The sequence below is a fragment of the Lutra lutra genome, chromosome 3, assembly GCF_902655055.1.
Source record: "Lutra lutra chromosome 3, mLutLut1.2, whole genome shotgun sequence".
Taxonomy (NCBI): domain Eukaryota; kingdom Metazoa; phylum Chordata; class Mammalia; order Carnivora; family Mustelidae; genus Lutra; species Lutra lutra.
Window position 1 is genome coordinate 125,578,644 of NC_062280.1, and position 27,694 is coordinate 125,606,337.

Below are 27,694 nucleotides of genomic sequence, written 5' to 3' on the forward strand. Positions count from 1 at the left end.
AGCTGGCAAATAAGGAAAGGAGAGTTACTAAGTTTTTATGATGTTAAACTCTCTTAATTAAACAGGACTTCATGAACCTCTTAGTTAAAATCATTTCTAATTTAATCTGGATTATGTGATGTGTATACCTTATTTCTAAAAGTGGGCATTCCCACCTTGAGTCAGCTTTAGAAAGGTGGTGGGATGTATTCAAAATCAGATGTTCTTATTTTAAAATCCCATCCAGTCTTTCAGCTATCTTGGACTTTGTTTTCCTGTCTCATTAATAGGAAATACTGGAGTGTTCTAGGTGGGAGGTTTAGTTACAGCATCAATTCAGGGTGGAGCCAAACTGAAAATTCTATTGTTTTAAGGGTTGGGAGGCTGTGTGTTGGTACATGCTGCTCAAATACTTGGTAACTGATAGCAACCTTCAATTTGCTGAGGATATGGGATTGAAACACAGAAATTTACATTTAGTATTTACATGTACTGATTTCTCTTGACCCACATTTTTATGGTTTCATTATATAACTTGGAATATTTTACTTGACCTTGAGAATGATTGAGAGGAATCCATTTTGAGTTCGTTCATAGCAGTGCCCTCCAGAGAACAGAAATGTTGGCAACAGTAATAGTGCTCCTTCCCATGCCACCACCCCTCCTGCCTTTCTGGGCTCCTAACTCTGTACCACAAATGAAGTTGTAAAAAGTTTCTTTGACATAAATCCTTGGCATCTCTTATTCTGATAGAGTTCAGAGTACTTTTTTTAATCCATGTTTCCACTGGTTATAGGATCTCATGTTCAAAGTGTCAGATTCATTATTGCTGGTTTTGGATGAATTTTTGAATTTGGATTTTTTGATGTTATTTTAGTAATGGGAGTTTGACTTCTTCTTTATACTTTATTATAAAATGTTGCATAAAATGTTAAGGGTAGCTGTATAGTGCTTAAGTTTCATTAGTGACTTCCTTCAAATAGTCACCTACTTTGCAACTATACCATTTATAAACGTTCCATGTTCCACGAAGCCAGTGGTTCTTAACCCTGGCTGCATACCAGAATTCTTGTGGAAACTTTGAAAAATTCTAATACCTAGATCTTACTCCAGACTGGTAACACCAGAATTGGGGTCAAGGGGATGGTCACAGGGTAATTTTTTTTTTTAAGCTCCTCAGTTGATTTTAATGTATAGTTAGATTTGAAAACTTTTTATAGTAAATCAGTATTTAGTAAATGTATCCAGTAATTCAGATCAGGTCTCAGATCTTGAAGATCTACAGTTTTCTTTCGAAATTACTTCGAATGATTGTATTTAATGCTGAGCTATTCCATTCTCCTAGGCATATAATTATTATAGTTACCTGCCAAGAAGGGCCACTTTGGATAACCATTCTGTTTCCTGGAGTTGTAATAGGTAATAGAGAGCTTACCTCAATTCAGCTAGCTGTCTTTTGAAAGTTCTTTTAGAAAGAAAGCCTCAGAGTGGTAAATCTTAAAAAATAAACAGGTAGGGAGGTAAGCAGGCAGGCAGATAGAGAGATATTTAAATGGTTACCAGGTGGCTACAGAGCTCTCAAAAAACTGTTATAATATAAGGAAAAAATTTTGGAAACAAGGACAGACAGGATGTTATTGGGGTTTGCAGTGTTTTCGATGTTCTAAAAAACATGCTCTGAAATCAGGTAATGGTTATGTTGTGTTCGGAATAAAGGAATAACTTTTCTTCCAATAATTCTTCAAACTCCCACTGTATTTTGGGTATAATGGAAAGTAAAAGGGGGGCATATTATAAGTTGTAATGATCATAGTAAAGCGAGTGTATAGTAACCAGCCTTAAATTTCTTGTAATAAGAATGTCAGCTCTGTCTATATTTAAAAAAAAAAAAAAAAAATTTTTTTTAAATTTTTTTAATTTTAAAGCAGCAATTCCATAGTTGGCTTGTAAATTGCTCAGAGTAATGTTTCTTGGAGCTACATTCATCAGAATTGTCTGGGTGCTTTTAAAATGTTGGGCCTGCTCACCCAGACCTACCGAATGAGAATCTCTGGTGGAGAGGCTCATCTTACCAGCTCCCAGGTGATTCTGAGCGCCAGTATTTGAGAACCCTGTGCTGGGAGTTCTGCAGCTTTTTTGTAAAGGTGCCAGCAGTAGTGGCAGTGCATTTTATTTGTGCCTTATAAAATAAAAATTAAAAGTTATATTTATTCTTCCATGTCAGCAAGCAGATCTGATATCATTAGGAAAAGTTGTGTTGGCTTTGGCTTGCAACTCTTTGGCAGGAATTCAGCGAGAGAATTTACAGAAAGCCATGGAACTGGTGACAATCAACTACTCCTCTGACCTGAAGAATCTGATTTTGTAAGTTTTATTATACAGTTAAGTGTATGTAATGATCATGAGGTGAGAGAGCTTTTTCATAAAGACCTTTTAATAGATTGTATTTTAGTTCTTACTATTCAAAATCAGGCAGAACACAGTTAAACAACCTTTAAATTCTTTATTGTTAAGTATATACTTCTTTGAATAAATTCATATATCAGTGTATTTAGTTATTGATGTTTTAAACATTTGGCCTCTAAAGTTGCATTGGTATTCACTAGCTACATAAACTTTTTAAGTTTAAAATAAAATAAATTAGTTCTTCAGTTGCACTAGCCACATTTCAAGAGCTCAAAAGCTATATGTGGCTTCTGGCTAATATATCCCATAACCTCAGAAAGTGCAGTTCGACAGTGCTGCTCTAGAGTGATCGGTATCTCTCTGAACACTGTCATAAATAAACCTCTGATGTGATCCAGTTACAGACTCTGTAGCCAAAACATCCATTCCAGAAAGCATGTTCATCAGGGTCCCTTTGCTTCTGCTCCAGTATCTTCAGACTCTCAAGAAGTCCCTGAGTATAGGCTTGAAATGTATTTGACTTAGGAGGAACCCACTGTGGTGTACAGTCATCGCAGAAAGACTCAGACACACACCTGTCTGAGATATATCTAACATTGGGGAATTCTAGAAGGTGGACAACCATAATTCTTATTCTAAGTTATTCTAGAGAACAGATGCTAGGCTATCTCTTGACATTTTTCCCATTCTGTTCTAGAAGCAGTTGGAGTACAATGATCCTTTTCGGTGTCTTAGTTTTAAGCTGTTCCTTCTGATTTCTTTTTGTAGTCTTGGATGGCTCAGTTTCTTTTTTGGACTAGTCCTGGATATAGAATTGAGGGTTAGAGGATGGGGATGCCTACGTGTGCTTTGTTACACTAGTGTAAATGTCCTTGCTCATGACAGAGTCCTGGAAGCCAGTAGTTGCCCAGTGTTCCTATTAATAATCAGATGATTGCTCTTTCAAATGAAAATATTTGTTTCATATGTTTTCACAGTAGTGATTCCTAGCCTTAATTTGCAACATCTAGGATGTTTCAAATAATCTCAAGTAGTAATCTCCAAATTTTCTTTTTTAAAAAACTGGGAGTAAAGGATATAATTGTAACAAACTAGCCATATGTTAATAATTGTCGAAACTGGGTGATGGGTACATGGACATTCATTATACTATTCGGTCTATAAATTTTCCTTAATAAAAATTAAGTAAAACAGTACTTTCATACTAATAACAGCTGTATAGAGCAACAGACTGTGTATCAGGTACTTTTGAACTCATGTGAATGAATTAATTTTCCCAATAACCCTATAAATTAGCTCCATTTTAGAGATGACAAAACTGAGGCATGGAGAGGTAAAGTAACTTGCCAGAGTTACAAAGCTTGTAATAACTTTAAGTAGTTAGATATAAATATATCAGTAATTCTAGAAAAATAGCTAAGACATAGATTATCCACATGAGTATTTTATTCAACAAAAGAATGCCTTTTCTGTGCCAGACTGAAGATACTGTGAACAAGATGAACAAAATCCCTAACTTCTGGAGCTTCCACCTAATGGGGAGGAGATAACAAACATGTAAACAAATAAGGTGTTTGCAGGTAGTGCTAAAGTCCAATGAAGAAAGTAAGATAGAATTATAAGCAGAGAGTGTGAGAAGGGGAGGCTAGTGAGAATGGTTAGGAAATGGCTCACGGTCAGGATAGGCAGTAACAGGTCACGGTCATCTTTGTATTCTAGCAGGTAGCTTTTTAAAATAGAGTATTTTTCTGCCTCAGTTATAATGGTAGAAGAAACTGAATTGGTCTCTTCTGATGTATGTTAGTGCATAACATGACAACTAGTAAATGAAGTTGCAAAGCAGAAGGCAGCTTCCTAAAAAGTTGAGCCTTGTTTAATTTATCAAAATTGAAGACCCAGTTTTAGTTTCAAAAAATATTTTGAAGAGCAATGGAAAAATCTCTTCCCTATAACCATCCCTATTTCACCCCTTCCAGAAAGTTTGTAACAGTCTTTTCATTTCCCACTATTGTAAGAAAGCGTTTGAGAATGGAAATGATTAAGTGTAACCCTACTTAAGTTTCCTTTCTCATTTTCATAATAGCAAAGATGTAGAAGAGACTTACTTCTTCTATTGGCTCTTAAAATTTTCCAGAGAAATTATTAAGTCTTATTTGTTTATTTATCTATTTATTTATTTTTAAAAGATTTTATTTATTTATTTGACAGACAGAGATCACAAGTAGGCAGAGAGGCAGGCAGAGAGAGAGGAGGAAGCAGACGCCCCACTGAGCAGAGTGCCCAATGTGGGGCCTGATCCCAGGACTCTGGGATCATGACCTGAGCCGAAGGCAGGTGCTTAACCAACTGAGCCACCCAGGCACCCAAGAAATCATTAAGTTTTACAAGTGAACTTGACTTGCATGAAAAAATGTTTTCGAATTTATGTAAACTAATACGATGGTAGCAGCGACAGCTATGTGCTTGTAGGTTGTGTTGTTTTTTAAATTACATGTTTGGCATTCAAGTGATTCTTCTTTATCTTCACCAGGTATTTGTTGACCGACCAAAACAGGATGCGAAGTGTAAATGACATCATGCCCATGATTGGTGCTCGATTTTATACTCAATTGGATGCTGCTCAAATGAGAAATGATGTCATAGAGGAAGACCTTGCAAAGGTAACGATCTAGTTACAAAGAGATATACACACTTGGCACCTATATGTGTAGAGAGATAGAAAACATAGTAATTTCTGTGCTAAGTATAGGGCATAATTGGCTAAGACTATTTGCAGATATATTTGTCCAAACTTAAGGTTCAGTATTTTGATTTCTTAGTTCTCTGGGCATTTTTTTTTCTCTTCATGATTTTGCTACAGTCAGTTGACATAGTCTTGATGTTGTTTTTCATGTACATTACTTTAACTGTTCTTAAAAATGCCCAGCTGCATGATCTCCTTGAATATTACTGTTGAATGAAGTGGAAATATTATATTCAAAACTATAACCAAAAGGTGGGGATTTTATGATTTAGCATTTATTGTTTAAAGGTAATATTGGTATAGGATACCAGTTTTCTAAAATTTTGCTTTTATATTCAGTTAGCTGGAATATTAATACTCTCTTTCTTTTCAAAATGTTTTATAGGAGGTTCAGAATGGAAGACTGTTTAGGCTTCTAGCAAAATTGGGAACAATCAATGAGAGGCCGGAGTAAGGATTTTCAGTATTTTACAGTATATTTTCAATCAGGGGTGCTAATAGGAATGTGTTTTCCTTAATCTTACTGGTTTTATTTGGAAAAAGAGAAAAATTCTCATGTGAAGTGACCTTAAGCCTGCTATGGTAGCAATTAGGACGCTGCTTTTTAACTATAGCCTAGATGTGGTTGTTCTTAGGGATTCCACACACACATACACGTACAGAAAAGATACTGTTAGAACTCTCTGTTGCGGTTTATACAGGAGGGAACATTTTATGACAATCAGTACTGCCTCTATCCTGTCTCCTTTTTTGAAGTGTGGTCAGTTCAGTTTACCGTAGGCAGATCAGAGACTTCAGACAGGTCTAATTGTTGCATGCCCCCTGTCTTCTATTAAAGGGCATTATTTATAGCCATCATATCAATGACACCACCACCTTACATTATTTGTCATTTAGTTCTGCCTCATTTGCAGGTTAGAGTTACCATATGTTCAAGAAAGAAGTAGAGTTGATGTCTGTACTAAGTTGTAACTGTCAAGGACAGGTGGAACAGTATTATAGCTGTTGTCATGTAGTGTAAGTGATGTTACAGGAACATTACCTCTGTTAATAGGGATAGATGATGCATAAATATTTCTTGAGGGAGTTTTTTTGACCACAGAATTCATGTTCACTTCCCTTCCTTCGAAGTTAAACAGAAAAACTCAATTAATACTTTTCATGATAATTTTTCTAAATGAAGAGAAGATGACATTAGGAAAAAAAACTTCTGGCTGTTTCTTCTGGCATTTATTTATTTAAAAATTGATATGCTTATAGTACTATTTTTGATTTTTTTCCCCCCCAGTATTTAACTTAGCTAATGACTTTGCCCTGTGGAAGATGAGGGTTTGTCTTTCATACCCCTTCCCTTACCCAAACACACACACATCCAAACACACACACAAGTATGCACGTTCTACCACTTAATCCATAATTTTGAGTTAAATCTTCATTCAGTGTTGACATCAGTGGAACAGGGTAAATTTGTTCATAGTTGTACCACATAGTCAACCATGACTATATTTTCTTTCTTTTGTGTTTTTTTTTATTTTTGTTTTCCTGGGGTTATTAATTGTCTTATATAGAAAACTAAGCAAACGAAAAAATATTGACCACCAGTTTATTCCAGACTCGCTGCCAGAGTCATGAAACACCTTTCCATATGGTCAAAAATAGGTAATCTATCAGCTCCTTTTTTTTTTCTCCCCCTTAGAGAAATTGCCTCTGGAGCCTCTGTCCTTCTGTTCCTATCTGGGCTGGTTGCGCTTTAGGCCTGCTCACACTCACTCTTTAGAACTGGAGCTTCCCTTCACTATTATCCTGGGAGTTCTCATTGTCTCTCCCTTTGTGTTGGATACCTTGTCTCTTGCCTTTTTCCTTGGTTTATTCTTTTGATTTATTGGAGCACGTCCTCCTGTAGCTTCCTGAGAAAGGTGAGTTTTTTGAGTCTTTTTAAGTCTGAAAATATCTTTATTCTGTTTTTACACTTTATTGATAGTATGAGTGAGTATAGAATTCTAGATAGTCCTCAGAAAATTCTTTTTATTAATTAAGTCTTTTGAATAGATTAATATGAACCAGTTTTTTGAAAAGCAGAAAAGGGTTTGCAGTGAAAAAAAAAAAATCTCCCAACTTTTAACGTCCCCAGTCTTTCCACTTTCTCCCACTAATCTTTATTTTATATAAAGATTTCTGAGTTACAATGATATATTCTAATTTCCCTCCTCCCCCTTTTTAATATATACAAATTAGAGACCATGCACAGTGTTCTGTATGTTGCTTTTTCCTCCTAACTGTATTTTGGAAATCTTTTTGTTCTGGTATGTTTCGCATATACCAAACACTATTCTCAGTAGTTTACAAATATGACCTAACCTTACTCCTCGTAACAACCTTGTGGTGCAGGTACCATTAGTATTCCCACTTAACAGAGATATTTGGGCATAGAGAGGCTAAAAACTGGGCGCCTGGGTGGCTCAGTCAAGCATCTGCCTTCAGCTCAGGTCTTGATCCTGGAGTCCTGGGATCAGGTACTGTGTCGGACTCCCTGCTCACTGGGGAGTCTGCTTCTCCCTTTCCCTCTGTCCCTCTCCCCTGCTCCTGCTCTCGCTCACCCTCATTCTCTCTCAAATAAATAAAACTTTTTTTTAAAAAAAGTTAAATACCTTTAATAGGGTCACATCATTAGTGAGTATAGGAGCCAGAATTTGAATCCAGACAGTATGGTTCCAGAGTCCATGCTCTTAACCTAATGCTCTACTTCTTTAATCTATATAGCTATGTAATAGTCCATTCTGTGGATACACCATAATTTATTTCTCCAGTCCTTACCAATAGACATTTGAGTTGTTTTCAGTGTTTTGCTAGTATAAACAGTCTGCAGGACTGACTTATGCATACTCAGTCTTATATGTGCGTGGATACAGGCCCAGTTGTGATTGTTAGGTCCGTGGTTGTGTGACTGTAGACTGTTACAGAAGGGTTTCCCAGTGTATGAGGCATGAGAGCCTTTTGCCAGCAATACTTTTTCAGCTTGTGGATTTTTGTCAACCTGTTAGATGAGAGATTGAACCTCAGTGCAGTTTTATTTTGTATTAACTTTTACGAGCATGTTGCCTGTCATTTTTATGTTTTTGATCCATTTCTCTTCCTTTATCTGTCCATATCCTTAGTTCATTTTTATTTTCAGTTGAATTGTCTGTCTTTTTGATGTATACAAGCTAGAGAGAGTTACCTTTGTGATCATTTTCTTTTTAGTTTGTCATTTTTCTTTTGACTCTGCTCAGTTTTTTTCCATGCAGACATTTATATATGTAGTCTTAATTAATCAAAATTCTCTTACGCTTTTGGATTTTGAATCATAGAATGGAGAAAGGCCTTTTCTACTCCCACTATTTTAAAGGAATTACCTCATGGTTTCTTCTAGAGTACTTATGGTTTTACTTTTTTTCATGTTAAATTTTTATATATGTGGAATTTATATAGGGTATGAGGTATGTATTCAGCTCCTCTACCCTTTCCCCTCAGAAGACTACCCGGCAGCCCAAACGGTATTTATTGCATAGTCTAGCTCTTCTGCGCTGTTTTAAGGCAGCACTCCTTTCGCATTAGTATTTTAATGACTGATGTTCTAAAATCTGGTAGGTGCTAGTTCTTTCTTATCTCCACTTCATTGCCTGTTATTTGTTTTCCCTAAACAGCTTAATTTGCTATATAAATTCTAGAATCAGCTTTTTTGCTTAAAAAAAAATCAGGAAACCTGATGGATTTTTTTGAAAAGTTAACATGTTCATTAATAAACTTAAGGAGCATTTGTGTTTATAGATGTTGAGTTTCTTAACTAAGGTAATGGTCTGTCATCATACTTGTTAACTCCTACTTTACTATTCGTAAATGCTGAAGTTGTGCCGTATGTTGTTGTAGCACACTAAGTTTACTAGGTATTTTTTCTTGTTGCTTTTGTAAAGGCGAGCCTCCCACCCATTCTTTCTTCTTAAATCTAGTCTAATCTTCTTAATCTAATAAATTCTTAGATTGCTTATTATCGGGGCACATAAAAATTACTGATTTCTATACATTTTGTACCCTGGTATCTTAGTGTTTGGATCGTTTTTCACTAGATTTTCTTGGGTTTCTTAGAAACATAGTCCTGTCTCCAAATATAGTTACATTTCCTCCTTCCTAATATCTATACTTTTACTTTCCCTGGAGTGATTATGTTAGCTAGTACCTCTAGTACATAGTTAAGTAATACTAATGATAATTTCTGTCAAAATTTGAAGCATTACACCATTGTCTTTTAACTTCCAGATTCAAAGCCATTTTCTTTTCAAACCCTTGCCCTTCCCCTGTGCTTTTAGAATCTTTATCAATGATGTTCAGAAATTCACAGTGATTTGCCTTGGTATGCCTTGTTGATTCATTTTGATGAATTAACAGGTATCCAGACCCTTTTAATAATTGGAAACTGATGTCCTTCAGTTCTTCGTTGTTTCTTTGATCATTTCACCCTTTGGAATTTCCATTGCTCAGATGTTAGACAATGACAATTAATTTTCTAATATTCTCTACTGTTTTCTTTATTGTATCTTTTTATTCTACTTTCTAGTTAATTATCTCAATTTATTTTGTCTAAAAATAAAAGTTTTTTTTTTCTAATCGGTTTGTGAATTTTTAAGTTTCTCCTGTCATATTTTTAATTTTCAAGAACTGTCTCTTCTCTAAATGTTTGTCTTACAGCATCTAATTCTTGTTTCTCTGAGACTCTCAGTTAAAGATTTTTGGTTAGGTTTTGTTTTGTTCTAAGTTCTGTTTCCTGCAATATCTCATAGGAATCAAGATTTTGTTTTGTTTTGTTTTGTTCATTTTCCAAAGGATTTCTGATCCTTGGCTGTGCGTTCATATTAAAAATGACCTTTTGGGGCGCCTGGGTGGCTCAGCGGGTTAAAGCCTCTGCCTTCGGCTCAGGTCATGATCCCAGGGTCCTGGGATCGAGCCCCGCATCGGGCTCTCTGCTCAGCAGGGAGCCTGCTTTCTCTCTCTCTCTGCCTGCCTCTCTGCCTACTTGTAATCTCTGTCAAATAAATAAATAAAATCTTTAAAAAAAATAAAAAATAAAAAAATGACCTTTTTCAGGGTACCCGGCTGGCTCAGTCAGAAGAGCATATAACTCTTGATCTTGGGGTTGTAAGTTTGATTCCTACATTGGGTGTGGAGATTACTAAAAAAATAAATGAATAAACTTTAAAAAAAATGACCTTTTTCATCTAAAAAGCTAATGGGAAGGTCCTTGCAGGGTCAGGGATTGTAGAATGTGTGGCAAAGTAGTGTGATGTTGTTATGTATAATTTTTGCCTGTTTTTGGTAGATTCTTAAATGTCAGAATTTCTCTCGGGTAAGTTCATATCCAGAAAAAAAAAATCTTCAGCCTTTGTCTGTAGTGTAAACCCAGAGTCTAGCTTTGGGTAGCCAAAGTAAAAGGAAAGTGTTGGTTAAATAGTCTCAGCCACCATCTCTTGCTCTTCGTGGCATCCTGGAGGCTGGAGCTTCTTTGCTCACCCTGTCTAGAAAGATTTCTGGTACCCTTTCTGGCAAATTTCTGCAAAGCAGAAGTGGAGGCAGGGATGAAAAAGAGGTTATCTATTTGTTATTTATAGAACTTTTCATCAGTTCTGCCATTTCCAGCTTTAGTTTATACCTGCGCTTTCAGTGGTACCAATGACTTCCCTTCCTGGGCCTCACTGGTCTGGCCTGCTTTTGTGGCTTCCCCGTTTCATGTGTGCCTTCTGTAGCATCCGAGTTCCGTTTTTTCAAAACAAACAAGTGGTATGAACAAAGCTGATCATACCACTTACCTGTTTTTCACCTTCCAATTTTCTCTTCTGTTGTTGCTCCTGCTCACTTTGTCATTGTGTGTTTATTATATCCCTCTTTAGACATTTACTGTCAATTTGGTGGGGTTTTGAAATGGACCTGAGATAAATGGGTGTGTTTAATTAGCATTTTAATTGAAAGTCCCTGGAGTGATCTTTGCAAAACTCGGTTATGATTGTGTTTCAGCCATGTGGTAGGCTTTCCATTTTGTTCTTAGAAGATAGGCCTGTTTGTTTGTTTCTAGTTTTTTAACCTAGACTAGTTTTTTAGTCTAACTAGACCTAGTTTTTTAACCAAGACTGCATAATCTGATCTCTCCCTTCCTATCTTTGCTTCAAATCGGCCTCATTTTTTTTTAAGTTTCTCCTCCCCGCTTTTAGCCTTCTCTCCCTCTTTGTTCTTGTGTTTTCTCTTCCCTCTCCTTGCTCTTATTCTCCGTCTCTCCCTTAGCCTCCTTCTTTTCCCGCCCCCAACCGCATCCAGCACTGATCTTTGCTGAGTTTCTGAAGTGCTGCATGCTCTGTTCCTTGCAAATACTGCTGCCTCTGACCACTTCCTCTGGGAAGAGCATCCACTGCTTCCTGTGGAAAGCTTCCCTTGCCTTCCCAGATGAATTCATGTTTCTGTTGCATACCATTTCCCTTTCTCTTGATGGCGTTACCTCAGTATGCAACTTTCTTTGCTTATTTGAACATCTGTTTTCCTCACTAGACCATAAGTTCCAGAAGTCACTGGAAAGTGACAGTGGTCGTTTTGACCAGATGATCACTGTCACTGTTCTCTAGTTCTTGTTTTTGTTTCCTTAAACATTTCTCTATTTTATGCTTACCAGTAAAGTTGAACATATATCTGATCATATCTCTCTACTCCATATCCTAAAGGTAAGAGGAGGAAAAGAATCTCTTTAAACCTATTTCTAAAGATCTTTTAAGACATTTTCTTTTTCTTCCATTTTTATCTAATGGTAGGAGCTTAAATAAGAAAGTGATTATAAAATAGGAGTGTGAAAGGGATGATTGCCTTTGAGACTTAGAAACTGATATTTGTATACTTCCATGTTGTGTGAAATTATTTTTTAAAAATTTAGCAATCTGCACATAAAATTTGAAAACAAAATTTTTTTAGCCTCCCTTTAACTTTAGGAGGATTAAAAAAATAAATCACACACACACACACACACACACACACACACACCCTACTTCCTTACCAGAGAAAACAATAAAAATAGTACAGAGTCTGAAGAATCAACACGGCCATGTGGTAGACAGCATGGGTTATTGAGGTAAAATATTACCTTTCCCCAGGTTTCAGAAGGATCCTACCTGGTCGGAGACTGGAGACCGTTATCTTTTGAAACTCTTTAGGGATCATCTTTTCCATCAGGTGACAGAAGCGGGTGCTCCTTGGATTGACCTCAGTCATATCATTTCTTGTCTTAACAAGGTAATTTGTATCTGGATTTTTAAGATCACAATGCCATCTACAATTTTCAGAGTTGCAAATATTAAGAGACTTAAGTGTAGATGTATTCTACTCCAGCCTAGAAGGTATTTTATTAATAATTACCAGGTATATCTACTTAATAACAATTTCTAGACTACGCAGGTTTTTTAACATCAACATGAATAATTATAGAATTTTTCATTGTGGATCTTTTCATTGTGATAAAATGTCGCAAAAGCAATGGGTGGGAAAACAAAAACAGTTTTATATTGAAAAATTTTTTTAAAAGTTGAATTCCTTTCTTTTAAGTTATTGTGAGTGTTGTTGAATGTCCTACATGTTATCTGTTCATTTACTGTTAACTGTGGGCATAGTAATCCAGTGTTAGAATAGTAAAAGCACAGTAGGCCCAGCACTCTAAGTGGAGAATGAGGTGAGTAGATGAACTTAGGTAGATGGAGATCTATGAGTTCATTTGAGAGGTGAGCTTTGTGTTTTTGAAAGGGCTAGGAGACAGTTTACAAAGGAAAGAAGGAATGCATTTTCCTTACGAATTGCTTGAAATCACAGAGTGTAGAACAGGTCTCCAGAAGTAAATAAATCCTAGTCTTTGTACAGGTTTATATCTAAATCTCAGGAGTCAGCAGACTGGGGCCTGACAGCCTGTATTTGTAGAGTGCACAACCTGAGAACGGTATTGATATTTTTAGAAGATTGTAAAACAAACAAACAAACCAAAACCAAAAGCAAAACTAAGAAGAATATGTGACAGAGACTCCACGGCCCTAAAATTTAAGGCATTTACTATCTGGCCATCTTTATGGAAACCATTTGCTGACCTCTGGTCTAAACTGCCCCTAAATTACAAGTACTAAAGGAAATACCTACCATGGCGCAGAATGTAGAGCTGGTAATGTAAGCGTGATAACTCTTCAGGGAATCTTCAGGGAAAACGTGGTTTTGTATTTTTGTTTGTTTGTTTTTTTAGGCATGACTTTGCCTTGCTGGAACTTCCTTACAACTCTTTGAAAAGAGTATTGTCTGTAATCTACATTAAGACAGTAATTAAACTAATCCAGTACGACTTATACATTTATCTGCTCTTTCCCTTAAGGGGAAGACATTTTTCCTGAAAGTAATGAGTGAAGAACAATTGTCCTGGATTTTAGAAAATAGTATACATAGTAGCAAAGTGCCAGTGACTAAAAATATGTGGCACTGGTGTAAACACTGGCTGGTAGATCCTATGAAATAGAGCCATAGACAGATACCTTAAGTGAAGAGTATTTAAGGAATAATAGGATAATTGATAACTTGAAGAAAATTCTATTTCATTTCATAAAATAGCTAGTAGTAAATAAAATTTATCCCAAACTTGAAAGTATGATAATTTTCTAAGTCTGAAAAGAGTGTAATAAATTAAAAGGGATGGATGGCCATATTGATGATATAAAAAATTAAAATCTTACATAGCATATTTTGGTAGAAATTATGACAGATTAACTGTTAAAATGATTTGAAAGTTTGAGCCTTCAGAGTTAGTAAATTTTAAACATTTTAACAAATGACTTAATGAAAAAGGAAGGAAAAATATACACCGAAAACTAACCAGAAAAGGTGAAAACCATAACAGATAAGTTCTTTGATGGACTAAGGATTAGTATGTATGCTTTGTAAAGACCTCATTAAAATATTACTACCAAATCTTGACTGCTAAGTGGGTAAAGATCATAAACTGGCACTCCTACAGTGGAAATAACACAAATAAACGTAGGAAAACATTTTGTAACTTTCATTAAAAAAAATGTAAATAAAAATAGCAAGGCATGCACTTGATATGGAATTGCTTATAAATTGGTACAACTCATAAATCAGTGGTTTCTGATACCCTTTGGAAAACAATTTAGCTGTATGTATGAAGCTATAAAATTATCTGTACTTTTTGATTCAGTGTTTATATTTTTAATGATCTCTTCAAAGGAAGTAATTATTCAGAAGAAAAAAAAGTAGGTGAATATGTTCATTGCTCTATAATTTGACACAAAAAAGTTGGAAGATACCGGGGTTCCTTGTGGGACTCTTGATCTCAGGCTTGTGAGTTCAAGCCCCACGTTGGGTTTAGAGCTTACTTAAAAAAAAAAAAAGGAAGGAATAATGACATGATGGAATATAATGCAGATAAGAACTAAGCATGAAAAATAGGTGGAAACATCCAAGTTGCGAAGTGTGCATGCTGATTAGTGATGTAAAATGCTTAAGTATATCTAGATGGGAATATGACATTTTAAAAATTTTTATAACTTTTTTTTTTAAGATTTTATTTATTTATTTGAGACATTTTTAAAATTTTTAAAATATTCATCAGTGCTGCAAAAGTTGTGCTAGAATAGATACAGTGGATTATCCTCTGCCCCGTATGAACTTCCCATTTTGTGTGTCTGTCTGTTTCAGTTAGATGCTGGTGTGCCAGAGAAAATCAGCCTCATTTCCAGAGACGAGAAGAGCGTACTTGTGGTGACTTACAGTGACTTAAAGCGCTGCTTCGAAAACACTTTCCAAGAACTGATTGCAGCTGCGAATGGTCAGTTGTAGTATTTGCTGAAAAAGCACGCAGGACATGGCTGAGGACCTTAACCGAGAGCAAATTGCACTACAGCTGAACTGTTCTCATCCTCTCATTTCACATCTGGGAAACAAACAAGAGATGAGCACAGCTGCTTGCACTTCAGTCAGGTACACTGTTACTTGAAAGGAAGAATGTTTCACTTATCCTAGAGCTGTGGCTGCCATTGGGGCCATATCTGTGAAGAATTTATTTTAGATTAAGGGGCACCATTGGGTGAATGGTGTTCCTGCTTTTGTTTTCTTCCACTTGTATATGCACTAATTTTAATTTTTTAAAGACTTTTTTCTGATCTCTGAACTTTTGCCACATTGTATACTTACCTATTAAGGGAAACTATTTGCAAGGACATTTTTGGGAAACAATGCTGGGCAGCGTTTTTGTCACTGAGGGTTGCAGAATTTGCTCTTTTGGGGATGGGTTGCCCTGAATAACATAATGGACCAGGTAAATAATTTCACAGAAGTACAGTATAGTGTATAATTCTTGTAAGAGTATTGTATGCAAGCTCTGTATGCCACCCACACTGTTAGTTCCAATGAAGATTTTTGGGTTTTCCTTGTTTTGTTTTGTTTTGTTTTGTTTTGTTTTGTTTTGTTTTTAAGAACACACAAAGAGAGATCAGTGAATTGTTGGATACGAATTCCCCCATCAGTAGATGTAAATCCTTTCTGAGTGAGGATTGGATAAACAGGAACTTAAGGAGCACGTAAAGCTCTTTGCTCCAAATTTGACCAGAGTCTTTTTTTAAAAAGCTGTTTCCCTGCTTGTCAGATATATTTACATTTATGCAGTTTTTTTAATAGAAAAAAAATTCTGCTAAGGCCTGAAGGTCAGGAGTATATTGCTTTAGATTCTTTCCAGTTCGCTTTTTTTGTATAAAGTTCTGTTCTTTGAACCACAGCTTTATTATGGTACTTTACACTGGATACAGACACAGAGACACTGTTCAGAAGATGAACTAAACACAGCAGTGGTCTGGCATCAAGAGCTTTCTGAAGTTTTACAGCCTGAATCTGGAGGGATAACAATCTGCTGTGCCTTTGCAGTCACTGCTTAGCCCAAAGTAATAGTACTTTTGATAATAACTTCACTATGTGGGATATTCCTGAATAAGTCAATCTCAAAAGTTTGGAATTTTCCTCTTCTTAACTTTCTTAATATTTGGACGTGCAGTTGTCGCCAAACTTGGGTATTCATGGAATTTCTAGTTAATGAAATACTTATACTTTGATACTGAAGACTGCCAAATACATAGGAATTTTCTTTCACAAAAAAACAGTAATGAAGACTCTATCTCCTTTCCCAGCACTGAATGTTTTACTAGCACTGGGTGCTCACCATGCAACTATGAAGAAAATGTGGAAACTCAAAAGGTCAGGAAAGACTTCCAAGCACTTGCAACTGATGTTACGGTCTTCAATTTTAATAATTATACATATTTGTAGTTTTCAGAGAAGTTTTTAATATTTCTCTGTCCACTTTTTATAAGCTTTAAAATGATTTTCTCTGCCTTGAGATTTGCATCAAGAAAAAACACCTCTCCTCACTTGAAAGCTTTGAAGACTAAAGACACGCTTTACACATTTTAACAGGTGTGTTTGAGTCCACGTTTGGTAGCATCAGTTGTTGAGTTAAAAAGAAAATCAATTATTGCATTTGATCTGGATGGATTTTAAAAGAACATAATGTTCAATATTCAAAGGATAATTAACATTTGCCACCATAATGTTCTTTTTTATGTAAAAGGAACAAGAACTTGGAGACATTAACATGCAAAAGTCTTTTATCATTAGCTCATGTATTTGAGGAAGAGCAGCTGTCTTTTTATATGTTTTTTGACAAATCATATTGTAATTCTTTTGTACAAAAAAGAACTACTTGTATTCTAGAAGAAATATGAAATGCTTAATTTATAAGCGGGCTGGAGATTTTTTCCAATATTGTTTTCTTTGAAAATGAAAGGGGATCATCTATTTTAGTTTTGGGATCTGGGAACTTTTTGAAAATTTAATTTGTGGACCAATGTTTTGTGAAAGCTAAGGAAGGGCAGGGGTAAAATAGGGCTTGAATTTCTCATCCTGTATAGACCAGCAAACTTCCCTCTGCAAGGCAGGTTCAAATCACAAACCTAAGAATGTTTGCATCCTAAGTGCTAGTTTGCTTCAGCCCCTAGTAACCTCAGGACTTGGTTTGAATATAAAGGTAGACAGACAGCTGATATGTTTTCATGAGTAAATATTGTCGGCCAGAAAACAGATGGTGTCAGGTAATACATATTTTTTTTAAGCTTTGTTTTATATTTATTTTTCATTTAGTTTTTATTGGGAATGGTTTTCAGTAGAACTCTTAGTTCTGCTTAGGTGTTTTTTGGGGGAGCCCTCTTTTCCATAGTGTAATTCCATTTGAGAGGTTGTCTAAAAGATAGTCTTTTTAATTCAGAGGAAGATTTAAATATCTGAGAATAGTCAAATTAAGGATATAAACTTCCCATATCTTCTGTTATGACAGATCAAAGCACAGAAAGGACAACCCTTGAAATCATGTAACGTTGGTCATTTCATTTTTTTGTACCTATTTTAAATTCTGTTAGTGTATTTACTTCATTGTAAATATTTTTGAGGGTACCTTTGTATTTTGCTTTTGACCTTGGTTCTGTGGTTTGGATGTCAACAACTTCCCTAAAAAGCACCAGTATGTTAAGTTCTGATGTCATGATCCCATGTGGGTTATTCATCTTTAATCCTGTTTTCAGTCTCTATGTGTACAGCCGTATTTTTAATAAAGAATTACAGAGAAGTTTGTCGTTTTTTTGGTATCAGTTTATTTAAGAAGATGATATTTGCCTGATGATCGAGATTTCAAAGGCTGAATACTGCCTGTGTGTTTAGAGGAATTGTTGGTGGCATGTTTATTCATTAATTTACCAACTATCTGTGAAATGCCTACTTGGATCTATTCTAGGTACTAAAAATGCAGATGTAAGTGTTTGTTGTTTATAAAGAGCATAGTTATACTCAAAACATTTCTTTTTTTTTTTTAAGATTTTATTTATTTATTTGACACACACAGATCACAAGTAGGCAGAGAGGCAGGCAGAGAGAGAGTATACTCAAACATTTCTGTATAATACCTGGCTTTTACAATGTAGTTGAGGAAAGGAGACTTATGTGAAAGGATAGCGAATGGTAGGTGGCTAGCCTTTGATTCAGTACTTCAGTAATTTACTATTTAGGTATAGGTCTTCCAGAAACATTATTCAGAATATAAGAGTAGATTTCAAGAATGGCAAAGATGTTAACATTTGTTGAATCTGAGTACCTACTGTTTATTTCCTGTACATTTGAAAAGTTAAAAAATACAGAATAGAGGGTGGTAAGAGACTTGAGGCCTAGGTGAAGGGTAGCTAGAGTGAAGAGGAAAGAGGGATTATTTTCACTGAAGGACCTGTTGAGTTGCTTGTAGAAATTCAGAGAGAGAGAGAGAAAGAGAGAGAATAAGTGTAGAAGGTCCTTGTGGGGATAAAAACCAAACAAACATGGATTTGATGGCAAATTAAAATGACCATTGGAGGTTCATTGGGAAGAGAGACAAGTCTGCCTAGAATAGGGAATGTTTTGGGGGGTCTTTTAGATTTAAATTTCATAAGAGAAAACAAATATTCTCTTAAAGCTAGGCCAATGTTAACATCTCCTACACTCTGGTGAATGGACATACACACCGGTTTATTACTTACATCTCCTGTGCTCTGAATAGTCGAAGCCAGGCGTTTCCCTCCACCTTGAGCAATTGTGCTCTTAGGGATGCATCTGTAAGATATCTTTCGTATAAGTGTGGGGGAAGGGGTACAGTGAAGAAAGATTTACTTATTTATTTTTATAAAAGGACTTCTTTATTTTTAAAGAAAGAGAAAAAAAAGAGAGCATGAATGGGAGGGGCAGAGAGAGGGTGAGAAAATCCCAAGCAGACTCCACACTGAGCACAGAGCCCAACACGGGGCCCCAGCTCACCACCCTGAGACCACAGCCTGAGCTGAAACCAGGAGTTGGATGCTTAACAGAGTGCGCCACCTGGGCACCCCAATGAAGAAAGACTTTTAAACCACACGTCTTTAACATTTATTTAAAGTAGTCTGCATGATGGTTAAGAAACTAGCTTGCCAGAACAAGCCTGCCTGAGTCCATGTAGTGGCTGTACTACCTAGAGCTCTGTGATCTTGGGAAACCACCTACCCACAGTTGAATGACTGGGATTCACTCATTCATTACATATTTATTGAGTGCCTGTTAAATGCCAGGCATTGCTCGAGAGGAACCAACAGAACAACTCTGACCACTACAGACAAATATTTCTGTTCTTACAGAGTTTCTGCTCTTATATAGAGTTTCCATTCTAGTGGGGAGAAGACAAAATACATAGTAGCGTAGGTGGTACTAATGGCTATGGAAAGATAGGAAAGTAGGGTGAAAGATGGCGGTGGGGTTACCAGATTTAGCGAATAAAAATAGAGAACACAGAGTTGAATTTCAGATGAACCGTGGATAATTTCTTTTTTAGCATAAGTATGTCTCAGGTATTGCATGGGGGATACTTGTCTTAAAAAATTAATTTGGTTATATGAAATTTGAATTTGGATTATCCCTGTGTTTCATCTTGCAACTTGAGGTGTGGGGAATGTGGTGGTGCTGCTAGAATTTCCAGTGGGATGATTTGGGTAGTAGCCCTCACCGAGAAGGTGCTAGTCAAGCAGGACTTGAGGTAGGAGCCAGCCATGCAGCTATCTGAGGGGGAAGAACTCCAGGTTGGAATGGAATGGAACTCCAGGCAAAGGGGCCAGTGTGGCTACAGAAGAGTAAGGAAGGGAAGTCAGGTAATGGGGAAGGAGGGTTGTGTTTTAGAGATCATTTTAGAGCCATTTTGGCTTTTACTCCCATTGAAAGGAGAAGCTGCAGGAAGATTTTAAGTGGGAGAAAAACCTGATATAATTAAAAAGGATCTCTTTGGTTACTAGTAAGAAGCCCTTGCAGTATTTTGAGCAAAAGATGATAGGGGTTTGGACTGGAGTGATAGCAGTAGAGGTGGCGTGAAGTGATTAGATTCCGAATATATTTTAAAGGTAGAGCCAAAAAGATGTCCTGATATTGGATCAAAATCCAATTATTGAAGTCAAAATCACTGGTAAGATTTTGAAATGATGCTGACAGGAAAGAGGATTCTACTGAATTGAAAGATACTTGGAAACAAAGGTTTCTTTGGAGGGTGGGCAAGAAGGTTGGGGAAGTGAGGAAAGACAATTGTGAGTTTGGTCTGGGGCCTATTACGTTTAAGATGTTCAGTACACATTTGTTCTGGTTACTTATTTTGTAATGAATGACTCCAAACTTACTGGCATAAAACAACAACCGTTTTATTATTCTCAGGAATTCTGTGGGTTAGGAATTTGGGCAGGGCACAGCTGGGATGGCTTATCTCTATTCCATTAGGTCTGGGGCCTCTGCTGGGAAAATTCCAATGGCTGGGGGCTGAAATCATCTGGTCTGGCATTGGGACTGAATGACCTAAAAGCTGGGCTCAGCTGGGGACTGCCAGTGGAAGCACCTATATGTGGCCCTATCCTGTGGCTCAGCCTTCTCAATTATTGGCAACTGGGTCTCTAGTGGGAGCTTCTGAAGCATGAGTATACCAGGAGACTCGGATGGAAAGGGCATGATCTCTTCTGACCTGGCCTCAGAGTCCTGCAGTGTCGCTTTTGCCACATTCTGTTGATTACAAGTGAGTCACAAAGGTGTCTCTGATTCTGGGGGAGAGGAATTTGATGGGGAAGTGGCAAGGACACATTGCCAAAGGTCATGTGGGATGAGAGATGTTATTGCCACTATTTTTGGAAAATACAGTCTGCCACAGCATCAAGAGATGCCAGTTTCACACGCAGGTGTGTGAGTTTGGAGCCTGGGGGACAGATCTGGTCTGTACATGTAATTTGCAAGTCATCATATAGATGTCATTTAAAGCCCTGAGATTGGTTGAGATCATGAAGGGAGTTAGTATAAACAGAGGAGAGGAAAAAGTCCAAGGGCAGAGCCCTAGGGTGACTGAAACAATGTGTAAGAGGGACAGAAGTGACCTGTGAACTAGAAAGAAAAGTGTGCAATGTCCTGGAATCAAAGTTAAAAGAGGCATTTTCAGGAATAAAGGGGCAAGTTGTTGAGTCCAGAAAGGCTGAGACTGAAAATTGGCTGTTGGATTTAGCACTTTGCAGATAACCGATACCCTTATCAAGGGCGGTGTCGGTGAGCGGGACAGAAAGCTAGGTTTGAGAGGAGTGAAGAGTACTTGGTGGGGGAGGGATCATAAACAGAGACTAACCACCTCAAGGAATTTTGCTGTCAAGAGGAGTAAAGCAATGTAATGGTAGAGGGGAAAGAAGGATGGAAGTTTTTTTGTTTTGTAACATGGGAGAGAAAATAGCATGTTTGTCTGATCTAGTGGGAAAGGGACCAGCTGATGGCTGTGAGGGAGTGCTGTGTTTCTGGAGCCGTGTCCCTGAGCCTAGGAAGGAACCCAGCTGCATGAGGAGGACGTGTTTCGAACTGGCCGTCCAGAAGAGAAGGCTGACTGTGGAGCACAGGTGCTGGCAGGCAGGTAGATGTGAGGGTGAGATTTTGAAGCTCTCTTGATTACCTCAATCTTCCCATTGATGTGGGTATAATGAATGTTACCGGTTGGGTTGGATTGCTTTGAAAAAATGAATGAGTTTATTCCTCTAAGGCACTTAGCATAGTTGCTGGCTCATGAAGTTAATCTATTTTCATCTGAGATTAAGCCCTTAATCTTTTTAAAATGGGTCTTCTGTGAAAAGTTGTCATATTAAATGGGTTTTGTTCTTTTAACAATCTCTTATTGAATAATAGCACACACATATACACAGGTTCGCAAATAAGTATATAACTCCGAATTATCACAAAGCGAACACACCTAGGTACCCAGACTGAGAAATAGAACATTTGTGGCATCTAGTTGGTTTTGTTTATTTGTTTGTTTTTTTCTCCCTTAAAATACCCTTAGTTCAAAAAATAGAATGCTAGTCATCCCTATGTTGGAATCCAGGATATTTTTGTAAAATTTACTGGCCTGTGAAACCCAAAAGTCTGGTAATATGTTTAACACTAAGGAATCCAGTAAACTTTACTGGGCCATCCTTCTGCTGGAAGGAAGAAAGAAGCAAAGAAAGAAAGAAACCACAATTCCCAAAGGTCCTGTAAGTTTCCAGAGTCATGAGAAAATTTCAAAACGATGATGTGACACCAATTCTTCGAGCATTCTTTAAGTCATGTGCTTTGATGAGTGACTTTACTCTTATGTTATGAAAATCAGTAATATTTTTGAAGGATTTCAGATTCATGAAGATAAAATGCCTTGTGTCCTCTTCAGTTAACCGCACATTTACTGGAATGAGTCATTTTTCCTCTTTCTTGCCTCTGTACCCAAGAGAATCAGCCTGATTTCCTTTACATGTCTCCAGTCTAGTTTCCTCATGATGTTTTTAGGAAGGTGATGTAAGACCACTTTCCAAGATGATGTGTTGGTCACTTATGTCTATTAGTGATGATCTGAATTATTTCTCTTTTTAGGATGTAATCCACGAAAAGACAAGCAAAGGACACTTGGCTGGTGTACTTTTCTTAGGGAAGCTCTTGTGTCTTGGGCTTTTGTCTAATTACTTTGTATGGTTCCCTGCACACCACCTCTAATACTCAACCGTAAATGCACACACATACCCTGTAATTGTGGTCATCATTTCTTAGCTGAAAATCAGTGTCTGGGAAAACCCACCGCTTTTTAAGTTAAGGGCATTTCCATTTGCAGCCAGCACTTGGCCTCAGTGTGTACATTTTACTCTCATTGTGTTCTTTTTAGTGTTTTGTTTTCCGGACCATGTGCCTAGCATGAGTTTGGTTTTGATTTACTGATGCTTTAGAACTGTCATCTTGCAGCACAGAGAGAAAGCTCTCAGAACACCAGTCCTCCACCCCCAAGGAAACCCATGACCCTTTTTTCATGTATAAGCAAATTGGAGAAAATATGTAGATGTTTTTAGAAGTTAATTTTATTATATGAAGATAGCATACAAAATACATTCATAGTGACTAGAGATGTAGGACCAAATTAAGTCTTACTTATATCTGCAGCATATATTCTTGGTATGTATAAAAGTAACTTTAAAATTCCAGTCTCCTTAAATAGTTACGCACAAAACACACACACGTATATACACATACAGTTACTACCACTGTCAAAGATGCGCTCCTCCTTTCACCAGTGAAAAGGGGCTGGCAAGTATCTGTTTCATGTCTGACATTCTTACTGGCTGGGAAACAAGGCACAGCTAGAAGACCTACATGACATTTTTCAGGATTTGGACGAATTTGTTCCATGGGCTAAAACGAAGGTCTGAGCATCATTTCTTAGACTAACTAGATACAGACTTGCATATGGTTTCAGTCCTGTTCCACCCACACTGTCACACATACATGGTCTCACAAATCCTGAAAGGAAATGCTGCTTTACTTGTCAGTGCCAACTATTTTTGTCATAAATGGCAAATGGTTCCAATAATATCATCGGTTAATTAATGTTTTAGTTTTCAGTGCTGTTTAATAAATATTCAGGGCCGGTAAACAAACCATTCTGTGGCAAGCCCTTTGCCACTAGATAGACCCATTCCTGCAAGCTTCCACTTTTCTTTCTGCATTAAGACTCTAGATGGAACCATTGTTGACTGATGGACTCGTGGAGGCTATAAACCTGAGTCTTTGAAGCAGCTGAATTAACAGAGTTCTAGTATATGTTTTTGTTTTTGTTTTGGAAAGATGACATTACTAAAGTCTGAACAATCCAGAATCAGATCATTGAACTCAAGATGCGGTACCTGTAGTGCAGGTTTTTGTTCTCACTCACTGCTGGCTCCTTATCTGACTTGAAAGCATCAAAGAATTGAGGTCTTCTTTTATTTTCCCTCTTCAACCTCCTTCTGGTTCCCTGATTGATACTGTTGCCGGCTGTCCCAGGTGCTTTTGTGCATGCAAAGAAGAGGAAGAACAAAGCTCATCCCCTCTTCTGGCCCTGGCCCGGTTTTGTTGGCCCTGGGCTCTTGGAGAGGCCTGCCTCACCTCTCCGCCGGCCAGAGGTTTCCCCAGCAGAGCCACCAGTGGTGCACCTGCCGCCTCGCTTGGGGTGTGCTGACCGTCCCAGCTCTTTATACTAAGAACCTTGAAACCAGAGTGTGACACACAGGGAAGGAAGTAAAGATTCTTCTAGTATATTTCAGGTTCTAGAGTTAAGTTCCTTGCATAAAGGGAAGCATACTCTTCTCTACCACCAGAAGCAGCAGGTCACTGTTGTCTGTCCAGCCTTGACTGGTTTTAGAAGGTGCATACATCCTAAATACATAGCATCAAACTGAGCCAATTGAGAGAGCCAGGATCCTCAGACCCTGAAAAGTCGGCACCCTTGTGTACCCTGTCTCCCTATTTCCATCATCCCCAGACCCAAGGCAAGGTCCAAAGCAGATGAAAAGAGGCTTTTCTCCTCTTGATGGCTCATTAACTAATATCCTGAGTCCCAATTCTAAAAGTATCTTGCATAAGTTACATATCACCTTTTTTCTCAAGGAGCATAAAGTGCTTAATAAACATTGGTTAATGTTCTTCCACATCTTTCTAGTAGACTAGCATGAGACAGTAGAATCCCCATTAAAAAGGAAACATGGTTGACTTCCTATCCTTTGGGTCCCAACTGTTTCAGTGAGTTGGTTTGGTTGGTATAGAGATGGGGTTTTCACTCTGTTCATCCTGTTTTGGCTCCATCTGTCCTGGTTTTGGTATAGAGGAAACCATCCCCAAGACTCATTTTCATCCTCCTCAGCTTCCTTTTATAACTAACTGGACAAAACAGGTTAATGTAAAAAATTGAGTGAAGTATCTTGATTATATATTAAGATTCAAAATAGAATCTGACAATATTTTGGAACATGTGGCTTAAAGCCCGACCGGTAACCCTAAACAGGCCAAACTCGTTCCAATTAGCTTACTCAGATCGGAGCAAGGAACCTGCTAAGTGTGAGGCCGTCACGCCCGCAGAGCCAGCTTAGCTCAGGGTGAGTATTCAGTGTATCTTGCTAGAGGGGCCTGCAGTCTTGGCTCAGATTTAAGCACAAGTTCAGTGCTAGAAATTTTAAAATGTGCCATATATGAGAACGGGCATAGATCCAGTCCCATAGGTAAGATTTTAAAATTTGTTCTGTAGTTCCAAAAAAATATGTTCATCCTTTTCTTGCCTGCCAGAATCCGGAAAATGTCCCCTCGTCCTTCTGTCCTGCCTGCTCCCTGGCTGAATTCTCCATGTGGACTGGGTTCAGTCGGGCTTTGGAAGCCACAGCATGGTCATGGCTTATAGCCCTCTCCTACTCCCTTCCCATCTGGGACAGCACAAATTCCCTACAGTGCTCTGTCCTGTTTTCTCTCTGCTTCCTTTCTCCCTTCTTTCCTTCTCCTCCTCCTATGTTGCTTCTGCTAGAGGACCCCAGAGACATTAAACAGGCCGGCTTGGGGCTGGTTGCCTCCCGGTTCCAGGGGGCTGGGCCCTATCAAGTCCATACTGCACTGCGGGATCAGTGCATCTCCCAAATCATCAAATGCCCTGTGGTCTCGGGGGTAGGAGCAGGTAAGTCATTGGGCTTAGAAAGGGTTTCTCTAACACACTGAATAATGTGAGGATTTACCAGTGGTGTTTTTCACTTATCGCTATTACTCTATCTGGGGTTACATTCTTGTTAGTCAAAAAGAAAAAAAAAGCACTATTAAAAATCACAAAAGGCAGCTTGCTCCTGTGGAAAGGTAAAGGTGTAAATTTATATATGTGTCATACTGGCAAAAGCTAGTTTTCAGGGGGCATAAATACTTGTGTGGTTCTAGAAAGGTGATGTGTCAAACTTTAGACAGGCGGGGTGGAGTATAAGACCACCGAGTTGTAGTCTGGGGGAGGAGAGCAGCACGGAATCTTCTTTTCCAGCTCTGAATTGTCATACGTGAACCTGCGTCTTCCTCTGTTGATGTGCCCACACCCGGAAGGGCAGGAAGCAGGCGGCATGAGGTCAGAAAGCCCCGACTCCTTGCTTTTACTGGTTACTCTCAAGCTAAAGAGAGAAAAGAAAAATAAATAAATAAATATGCAAAACCGATTGCTTGAAAACAAATGCTAATGTCCACTCTTTCCTGTTAGGTCTTGGCTCATAACTGTACTAGAGCTAATGGTTATTTTTTTTTTAAAGATTTTTATTTATTTATTTGAGAGAGAGACAGTGAGAGGGAGCATGAGTGAGAAGGTCAGAGGGAGAAGCAGACTCCCCATGGAGCTGGGAGCCCGATGCGGGACTCGATCCCGGAACTCCGAGATCATGACCTGAGCCGAAGGCAGTCGTCCAACCAACTGAGCCACCCAGGCGTCCCATAGAGCTAATGGTTATTGAACCCCTTCTCCGTCTCAGGTCAGGGGCTCTGTTCTAGGGCCGTGAGCTGTTTCTCTACTACTAGCTTGGCGGCACCGGGCAGAGAGATGCCTTCCTCTGGCCAGGGACTGGACTGAGTGAATAGATACTGCAAATCCATAATCCCGGGTGGAAAATAATTCCAAGACGGGTATGGCCTTCTTCTCCTGCTCTCGGGCCCGTTGGCTACCGGGGTAGGCTGAAAAATGCTCCCGCCTCCAAAACACGTTGATCTCAAATCCCTGGAACCTGTGAATAGTGCTTTGACAAAAGACTATTACTTCATGTGGCAAGACAGGTGATGAAGCTAAAGGTCTTCAGAGGAGGAGCAGAGCCTGAGCAGCCCAGGTGGGCCCTAGATACAATCACACGGGTCCTTATAAGGGAGGCAGATGGAGACTGCCAGCCACACGCAGAAGGCGGTGGTTGAGGGCAGAGCAGGGAAGGCAAGGAATGGATTCACCCTCAGAACTTCCAGAGGTATCCCGGCTCTGCCAACACCCTGGTTTGGGACTTCTGGTCTCCAGAAGTACAAGAGAATGACTTTCTCCTGGCTTAAGCCTCTAACTTCGTGGGGATGTGTCACAACAGCCTCAAAAAACAAACCGCGCTTCATACAAATGGGTCAGTACAGCTGTTTCCCTACCATGTTTGTGTTCTAGAAAATGGATGTTAGGGGACTGTCGCTAGCAAGGCTCAAAGGAGAAGAAACTGGCTTCTGGTTCTTTCTGTTACATCCAGCCTGAGATAGATACACGGGGAAGAAAAGCTGCTCTTGCCCTTTCATGTTCATTTGTTTCTTCACGCTGGGGTGAGAACGAGAAAACCTCGTGTGTTACCGCATTATTCCGATGGGGCCTGGACTAACACGTCAAGCATTCTCCATATTTTTAATGTCAGAGTCAAGGGCGAGATGATTGCTTTCCTTCACAGAGATCTCGAGTAAGTGTTCCAAAATAGGGAACAAAAGGTTGTTGGTAGCCTGCTTTCTTTTCTCCCTTATCCATGTCATCTTTGTGAGGGTCCCCTAACCCGCTCCCCTCTGAGGGGACTCTGTGCTGGTTCCATCATGGTGCTCATGTTAAAAGGAAACAAGTGT

The 27,694-nt window shown here is 38.3% G+C and overlaps 2 protein-coding genes across 6 annotated transcripts in view; one reads left to right on the plus strand and one right to left on the minus strand.

The window, feature by feature from the left end:
- PAN3 (poly(A) specific ribonuclease subunit PAN3) overlaps positions 1-17,849 on the plus strand; it is a 127,928-nt gene extending 110,079 nt beyond the window's left edge. For all 5 annotated transcript variants that reach the window (XM_047723026.1, XM_047723028.1, XM_047723030.1 and 2 more), the window contains 5 exons: positions 2,204-2,343; positions 4,916-5,045; positions 5,514-5,578; positions 12,289-12,427; positions 14,879-17,849. In XM_047723026.1, the coding sequence (XP_047578982.1) occupies positions 2,204-2,343; positions 4,916-5,045; positions 5,514-5,578; positions 12,289-12,427; positions 14,879-15,019 (615 nt within the window). In that variant the 3' untranslated portion in view covers positions 15,020-17,849. The remainder of the gene's footprint in view (positions 1-2,203; positions 2,344-4,915; positions 5,046-5,513; positions 5,579-12,288; positions 12,428-14,878) is intronic.
- A 6,047-nt stretch (positions 17,850-23,896) lies between these two features.
- The window catches only part of FLT1 (fms related receptor tyrosine kinase 1), a 177,591-nt gene continuing 173,793 nt past the window's right edge, over positions 23,897-27,694 (minus strand). The window contains exon 30 of the mRNA XM_047723031.1: positions 23,897-26,244. Within this exon, the coding sequence (XP_047578987.1) occupies positions 26,043-26,244 (202 nt within the window). The 3' untranslated portion in view covers positions 23,897-26,042. The remainder of the gene's footprint in view (positions 26,245-27,694) is intronic.